The sequence below is a fragment of the Mizuhopecten yessoensis genome, unplaced genomic scaffold, assembly GCF_002113885.1.
Source record: "Mizuhopecten yessoensis strain PY_sf001 unplaced genomic scaffold, ASM211388v2 scaffold10359, whole genome shotgun sequence".
Lineage (NCBI taxonomy): Eukaryota > Metazoa > Mollusca > Bivalvia > Pectinida > Pectinidae > Mizuhopecten > Mizuhopecten yessoensis.
Genome location: NW_018408507.1, coordinates 610,987 through 620,080, shown reverse-complemented (window position 1 = coordinate 620,080; position 9,094 = coordinate 610,987). Strand labels below are relative to the sequence as shown.

General features: G+C 35.8%; 1 protein-coding gene across 2 annotated transcripts in view; it reads right to left on the bottom strand.

Annotated features, from left to right (window-relative positions):
* LOC110460341 (protein lunapark-B-like) overlaps window positions 1-4,980 on the bottom strand; it is a 25,383-nt gene extending 20,403 nt beyond the window's left edge. For both annotated transcript variants that reach the window (XM_021513199.1, XM_021513201.1), the window contains exons 1-3: window positions 4,810-4,980; window positions 2,201-2,242; window positions 605-792 (exon numbers count right to left, since the gene is read on the bottom strand). In XM_021513199.1, the coding sequence (XP_021368874.1) occupies window positions 605-792; window positions 2,201-2,242; window positions 4,810-4,836 (257 nt within the window). In that variant the 5' untranslated portion in view covers window positions 4,837-4,980. The remainder of the gene's footprint in view (window positions 1-604; window positions 793-2,200; window positions 2,243-4,809) is intronic.
* Window positions 4,981-9,094: the final 4,114 nt, after the last annotated feature.

The window sequence follows — 9,094 nt, the reverse complement described above, 5'->3', positions numbered from 1 at the left end:
CCCCCCATTTAACATACTAATGTACAGTGTCATTTTTGTGCCAGAAGTTGTCTAGCAAAAATGAGTGAATGACTTCCGAAAATTATAAAATCTGCAACAGATAAAAATCCCAAAATTTTACAATTAGTCTTTGAGTTTTGATTTTTAAAATCCCTGCTGGTGCCCTTATTACATCAAATACCGAATAAATATGACAGGGCACAAGGTCCATGTTGTATACATCAGCTCTTCTTGCAGAGTCCTAAATTTGCACACAGGCTTTATTTTATATCGGTTTTCTGACTAAGAGTTCCCATTTCATCCCTTTAACTACTTAGAACTAATTCTGGTATATACGTTTCTTTTTATTCCAGGAGACAGTTGAGACAGTATAGTTCGCAATATGTGCAAAACTAATCCTTTTAGTAGTACTAAAGGGAGATAAGAAAATCTCAATTTGAATTTACTCTTACAATTATTACAAGGTAGAATGGATTTGTTGATGCATTGCATATATGTGTGTCAAGTTGATGCACAGAATGCAAGGATCATGTATCAAATTGAATCTTCCTGCTTTCAACCTGCAATGCTACATATTAGTTATTTCTGCTCTATAGATACTCACAACACAGGAAATACAAGCAGAGGTGAAGAGTATAGTAGTCGATTCTTCCAGTCCGGTGGGAAGTACACGAAGTATAGCACTAAGGCAGCCATTACATACAAAACAATAGAGTACAAAATAAGGCATCCAATAAATTTCTTCTGTTGCTGTTGGTTATGTAGTCGAAACTTCTGTAGGCTGGTGATATCCTAAAACATATAGCATATTTAAATAAATACAAGTACTAGAAATGTAAGATAAAGGCTAACTTATACCCCAGCTCCTATATAAACCAGAAGTGTAAGCTAAATAAAGGCTTACTAAGGCAAAGCATTGCAAAGAAATATAGTCTCCCACCAGTAATGATTTCTTTATTGGCTGAGCTGTACACTTTTTAAGTATTATAGGTCACTCACATTCTTCATGTACTCCCTCTCAATGCCAAAACATACTTGCAAACCAAATCTTGTTAGCCTAGATGAACGAGTTTTGCTGAAATCATCCTATTAGTTAAGGGAGAGATGTCAGGACAAAAGTTTTAAACTAATGTCCATAACTCCTTAAAAAAGTGTAAAAATGAAAAAAATACGATCCCAATGCACGACATCATGGGGTAATTACCATATCTGTAACCTTTCATTGAAATTGGCCCATAAGTTTAGGAGACAGACAAAGGTTTTTTCAACAAAGGGCCATAACTCCTTTTAAAAGGACCGGATTGAAAAAGTACAACTTGGATGCACAACGTCAAGGGGCAGTTGCCATATCCATAAACTTTCTTTGAAATTGACCCAGAAGTTAAGGAGAAGTTGTCAGGACAAGGATTTTTCAACAAAGGACCAAAACTCCATAGAAAAAGGGTTTGAAAAGTGGATGCATAATTTAGGTGGTAGTTATCGTATCTGAAAAGTTTCATTGAAATTGGCAGCATATATAGTGTTGGAGGAGTTGTTTGGAGAACTGTTTTTCAACAAAGGTCCATTACTCCGTAAAAACTGTTCAGATTGAAAAAATAATACATGGATGACTATCAGGAGGTAGTTTTCATATCTGAAAACTTTCATTTAAATTGTTCCAGTAGTTTTGGAGAAGTTGTGCAGGCAAGCATTTTTCAACAAAGGGCAATAACTCTTTAAAAGGGCCAGAACCAAAAGAATAAAACCTGGATGCACAATTTCAGGTGACAGTCATCATATCTGAAAACTTTCGTTAAAAGTGGCGCCATTGTTTAGGAGTAGTTGTCCGGAGAAGAGTTTGTCTACAAATTTCTAAACTTCTTAAAAAAGGGTCAGAATGAAAAAAATCCTATCTGGATGCACACCTTAAGGTGGTAGTTATCCTATCTGGAAAGTTTCGTAGAAATTGGTCCATTACTTTCGTAGGAGATATTCGGACAAACTTTATCTACGGACGGACGGACTAACAAGCTCTTCATGTCAAATAATCACATACATTCATACATATGTACACACAAGTTGATGAGTTTGGTTATCAAGAAATAGAAAAACAATGATTCCCCAGAAAGTGTAGCATAAATTGCTTCATTATTAATTCAGAGGTGAATTAAAACAAAATAGAAAAGAAGTATTTTAACTTTTTGACAGATGTTATATTTACCTTTTCAATCTTTTCCAAGACATCAATTGTGGATGGTTTAGTCTACAAAATAAAACAAAGTGTATTTTAGTACTGCAACAAGAGGACAAGCTCATCTAGTTTTTTTTTAGTTTTTACCCAAAACATGTCCTATACCGTACATTTACATAAACAGTGTAATAAATATAAGCGGAAAACAGGTGAAATTTGGTTCCTTTATTGCATCATGCTCCTCTTCCCATATTATGTCCATACCTTCTTTATATACAATCGTGATGTCTAGGGTACAAAAGCATCTGTTTGTACACATGTAATCTAGTACACACGTACAAATCATTGATGACATCATTACAGGCTATCTTATCTAATTGAAACTTGATGTTTTGAAAAAAGTTCACATTATTATTATTTTCTAGGTTCAAAAACAAGGTCACAGTTACTCTAGATACAATTTGACATCATCACATGACCGACTTTATTCCTTTTTGGCCCTTTTTGGCCCTTATTGGCCCTTATGGAGGGTGGAGTTTGAAACACCCTTTGTTGGTACAATATCAATGTTGAGTTCTTTCCATGATGCTTCAGATCAAATCAGGTTAAATTCCGTGTCTCTGTGTTCAAGAACAAGTCATACTTAACTATCTACTTTTATTACCCCTATTAGGACCCACCCCTAAGGAGGGACACACACCGACTTTATTTCATACAAGAGATATCATCATCATCATAATCATCGTCATCATACAGGTAAGTTTTAAAGCACAAAAAATGGACACAGTCATAGATTTATCCAATTAACAGGTGAGTTTTGTTTTATCTTTCAAAGCATTTACATCACATTGTGACTTGTTTTGCTTATTTTCTCATAACAGCCCTTGTTGCATTTGGAATCAAATTGTTTGTCTCCATTGGCGGCACTAAATTGGTAATCATATCTATACTTACTGAACAGTATATTGATTATGTGTGTTTGTGTGTGTTCTAATGTCTATGTCTATGCTTGTACCACTGTCTGTTACTATGTTTGGAAAGGGCTTAAATAGACTATGCCTGCTGCCCAATCCATTTGTCCTTTAACAATAAAATTTATTGAAATCAAAACAGTATATTGATTCTAGGCAAAGCATTGTTGTCATTCAAAAAGCTGATACCCTTCTGTAATTTTTGATCATAGAAGTATCACAGTATATATCGTGTGCTTCATAGAATGCCACTATTAAATGGTGACAATAGAATTGTCTTAGGTTGTTGTAGAGTGACGTAGGTGAGAATTGCAAACTGACCGTTGTGGTAAAATTGACTAAATATTGTTGATAAACTAGAAATTCCACATGCTACCCTCTCTTACACTCTCCACTCCCTTGGAATATGTCATGACAACATGGAAGGCAGGCGGTTATCTATTCGATTGGTTTCAGGTAAAAAAGAATAGGGACTATTAGCTTAGGCTGATCGATACTTATTTTTTGAAGATTGCAAGAGACGCCACACTCCCAACTTGAAAGCCAGCTAATTTTACTGTCATGCTGCTGTAGATTTCTTCTAATGTACATCAAAGGATTCAACCAGTTTACCTATACTGTATCTGCACAGAGCTTCAATTTAGTCGTGAAACATACATTACAGGGGTATCGAGAATAAAAGTGAACATGAACCCTGACATTTTGAGGATGCAAGACAATATGAAGAACACTGCGGTTTAATTTTGATTTTGTTTGTTCATATTGGGAAATATTTAACTTATTTGTGGCAGCTATTTTAGATTGTACATATGATCGTGGTGGCCTGCTAAGGGAATTTCCCTTTAGGTGAATTGGTAAAGCAGTGGACTTGGTAGATGGAGGACGCTGGTTCCAATCCTGACAGAATTGCACTACTCTCTTTCCAGTTACAAATAATGTTTGTGACCCTTTCTGTGTGGCAGGTTTTTATTGAGCACACTGTTGTGGTCTTCTTCTATCTTCATGTTAGAGGGAATTTCTCTTTAGCTTAACTGTTAGAGCAATGAACTGGAAAGCCGGAGGTTGCTGGTTCTGATCCTGGTTGAAGCCCACTTTGTTCTGATCCTTGAAGCCCACTTTGTTTTTTCTCCCATTACAAATGGTATCTTTAACCCTCCCTTTAGTGAAAGGGAGTTCGAACCTTGGCTATAGTGGTCTTAAAGGGCAAAACATTAAAAAGGGTGGGGTGGGGAATAGTGTGGCAGGTTTTTACATATGATCTACCTTCACACAAGAGAGAATTTCCGTTTAGCTCAATAGAATTTGGGGTCAGGAAGCTGCTGGTTTGATACTAGTACTAATATCAATACCCGATCCGCTCTGCACAGTCGGAAGCAATGTTATCGCAGCTTGTAAGTATGCATGCATGTTCGTATATATTTTATTTGTTACAATTAACAAGCCCCTGTGATATAGCTTGATAAGCATTTTCATTCAGATTTTTAAGCAAATACTGTATAGAATCATAGTATATAACGACACACAAAACTAAAGAGTGGCATGGGCCTACAACGACGGGTGACAATTTTGTAGATTCTATTTTCACTTCTTGACGCCGATGACCGAGTAAAGTACAAGACGGAAATCAAACATGTTTTCAGTTATCTGTCCTTCAAAAACACAACTTACACGAAACTTGGCGATAAGAATACCCATGTTGATTCCGTGAACCTTTCACTTCTTAATATTGATACTTAATCTTCCCACAAATGTGTTAAATTTAATAATTTTCAATTTAAAACCCGCCAACTGTTACTTTCATCTTCCATGTTTGTCCTGTGCTGCCATCTGTCGTCCGAAAGGAAATGGGGCCTCACAGGGGTAATCATTCACAGGGTTCTGATAGGGGAACCGGACATAATTATAACGTTATTATGAAAAAATAATAGGAAACTAGTTATTTTGTACTTCGTCACGTTCATTCTGTGGAAGATGTACCGAAAAACCATTCACCAAATAATACATGTGATACATACTTGTCTGAACGATTGATTGATGGGGCTTTACGTCCTTGTTCCGGTTATGACCGTCACCGAGCCTACGACAAAAAATGGAGGGTTAGGGGATTGATATCAGGTAGTGCCAAACACTTCTAATATGAAGAATAGGAGTATTTTCGTCCTATTTTCTATAATTAAGGGATTACCTAAATGTATGCCCTACACTAATCGAAATATATAACCTATATAATAATTAATCTAGCTGTGGCGGCTAATAATTAGCATTCTCTTTTCCGAAAACCAGCAGAGTGATCTTTAACGTGCAAGGTGTGACTTAATTATTTTACACTGGACCCCCATTGAACGTCCGTACTTGCCAACCTGAGGGTGGGGTGGGGGGTGGGGGGTGGGGGGTTGGAAGTGATGTTGTTACTGGAGAGTTCAAGGATGCGATATAGAAACTGCCGGATCTATGTTAGTTTGAAAATTTAAGTTATATGATTTATGAGTTTTGATATGCAAACACTGTCTTTCATGAGGTTGTGGCTACTGTGTATGATCACCTTCTAACCTTTCTTACTTGTTACATTTATGCATAATGAATCATTAGTGAATAAGTACAGAAATACGTGCAAAAAAAAAATGTGACAAATAACAAAAGTAGAATTAATTCATTGACAGAAAATGTGCTGCATATAAAGTTATTCGAGGAAAAGAAAAGTAACATAAATAAAATATCAAAAATATGCTACATTACAAAACACTTTAGCTTTTTAACAACGTAGAAGTAGTATGATATGTTCAGGATTGCAGCGAACATTATTGAAATGTTAAATATGACACTTTGATAATAAACGAGAAACAGTCCAATCTAGACGATATCAGGTCTTTTACGTTAGTAAACAACTCTTGCAGTTCTAAAGGAACCGCCCATAGCAAAGTAGCAATAAAACAATCACGTTCTAAAGGGTCAACATATACATATACAGCAACTGGATAGTGATTCACACTTTTTGTATGGAAAACATCCCGTAGATCTACAATATTGGGGTGGCGACAATCAATGCAAAAATGTGTTAAAGCCTCTGCAGCATAACCATTACATTTTAAACATAATAGTTTACAATCCGGACTAATTGTCCATAACTTTGCAATTTTCTGACAAAGTAAGCCATATCGAACATTTAAAAACCGCCAGAAAAAAGTAAAGTGGCGACGGTGCTAGAGAAGTCTGAAGAATTTTGAAACGACTGAAATCATTGATGGCATTCAAGCGAGTTTTCCAACCGTCCTCCTCCTTATTCAAAACAGATTTTTTTTTAACAATTTGTTTCCACTGAACCTTCTTCGGGAATGTACCCAATTTAATAAATTCATACAAATAATTTTGTAGACTATACTTATGTAAAATAGACCATACATTTGGAATTACACCATCGGTACTCTTGTAAATATAATAATACTTGTGTAGTAAACGCAATAAGAATGGCTGCTTAATGGCACAATATGGCATAAGATTGCACAACGATCCTAAACAACTGAGTTTACATTAATCTACTCTTGCGGAAAGGGATGTTAAACCCAACATTCCTAAACAGATATCAGATCTAGTACGTAAAGGAAAACATTGAACCAATTTTACACATAGATTTTGGATCTTTTCTAAACGACTCCAATCCGCACTGGAGAGAAGAAACCACAGTTCGCAACTTGCGAAAACCACGGATATATATAATATTTACTTTACCTATATTTCATTGCCATAAAATCATTGCAATGGAATCGGGCAAGGGTTGACAAAAAAGATCGTGGCCCACAATACGATTTCAACTTCAACAGGATACTCTAAAACGTTCAATATATTTCACATTATTTAGAGGCGTCAGAGAGATAGGTTAAAAACAAGTATTTTAATTTTAATTTTTTAGAACTTTATGATAAAAACAACATGTACGCTTAGAATTTGTGAGAGAGGAGATTTGCCTTCAGTGTTGAGAGGTCTGCACTGTCAGCGGTGAAGGTTGGGAGGCTGTTCCAGATACGAATTACTCTGGGAAAGAATGAATTTGCATGATAATTTGTGGAGCTGTGTGGAATCTGGAATTTGTGTTGTCGGGTTCGCTGGAGAATTTGGAGGTTGCCATCATATGCCACAAGGTCGTTTATGATTTTATTTAAGGATTAACTTGAATATATTTTTCATGTTATGGAGCTATAACACAAAAAACCGGAGTGTACTCTAAATAAATCGCGAAGCGGTTTATGATGAGAGTACACTCCTTTTTTGTGTGTGTTATAGCTCCATAACATAAAAAAATATATTCAAGTTAATCCTTATAATTTAATCTACTATACCCAATCCCTGTGGAAATCCACTTTTATTGATGGACTCTTTTCTTTTAGAAATTATTGCGCTGCTGTATCAGCCAATCAAAAGCGCATTAAAAACGTCGACGTCATTTTTTTACGTTATGGGCTGATAACATAATTTTTTAAGCCAATGAAAATGCTTGTTACAAGCAAGATTAAATTATATTGTAATATGGGTGATTGGAATTGTTCGTTTATGAAATAAAGTCGGACCAATTAAGTAATCTCATTCTGATGCTGTTTTCAGGCGAGCCTTGACAAAGCCTTGCAAGGACTGCATAATTAAAACATTGGCAGGAGGTCCGCCAGAATTTATATCAGAAAAGAAAAAGCAGACAAACCGGCTGAATCGGATACGCGAAAGGGTCATATACAATTACGAGAAAAACGATGAGTAATTGAAGAAAAGGAAAGTCAACGAAAGGGGGAAATATTTATTGGAGAAAAGTATTTGATTCCATCACAAGCAGTTGAACAGCGTAACTGTTAACGTTTTGTACTCATCCGAGACTAGAGCTTCATATTCTGAAGTCTAAACTTTAAGCAGGGAATTAAAATCAAGTCGTGTGAGTAATTAGTGAAGTCTAGCTGTCTCTGGTTACTGTAAATCTTTCCTTTGTGCTCAAGGAGGCTGTACCCAAATCGGATCAGTACCCAAATCACTTTTTCCAAAAATACTTATAAATAAATAAATGTGTTAACAAATCAGTTGTTCATGACAATGACGTAGTCTTAGAATAGATAGCCATGCACCATTTTTTGTCTACAGATGATTATAGTTCTAAGTTCAAATAGCAAAAGAAAACATAATTCAAACTCAAATGTCAATGTTTTGATCACGTTTTTAATAAATGGCGCGTGCGACGAATACATGCAGTGGCGGATCCAGAGGTTTTTTTAGGGGCTTCAGGACCCCCCCCCCCCCGCCCCCGACCAAGAGAATTGTCTTTAAAAATCATGTATTTTCACCATTTTCCTCAATTTTTCCTCACATGGAAACCCCCATGGAAATTTGGAATAAAGTCACACTATAGAAATACTTTTTTTGTCATATAAATTCTAAAGGTCATCATAAAACGTTAACATGCAAACAAAAAATATTCATTTGAAGCGTAAGATACTGCAAAATTCAAGCCTTGATCCGATTTGGGTCCTGACATTCGCAAAACTCGAGGCGCTGATTGGTGACTTCAGAGCGTTTTATAAACATCTCAAGTGAGCCCCAGGTGCTATAATTTCGTTTGCAAGAACACCCATCGATATTCTTAATTCCTTTGATACATAAATGCATAAATATAATTCCCCCTCAAAATTTTCAATGATTTAATACATAAATGCATGAATATAATTCCTCCTCAGATTTTTCAATGATTTAATAAAATGATGGTTTGGTGATCCGATTTGGGTACAGTCATCTTAGGCCACATTCGAATTTGGTGTTAAACTGTACCTATTGTAACAATAAAAAAAAATCGGCATTTCTCTCGGGTCTGATTTAGTTTTATATACTAAGGGCGTTTTAATGGTGTGTACCTTTGATGTTTTTCCTTCGAATGATTCAGGTTAAATTATGACTACTTGAAGGTAAAGTCAAAAGGGAAGCC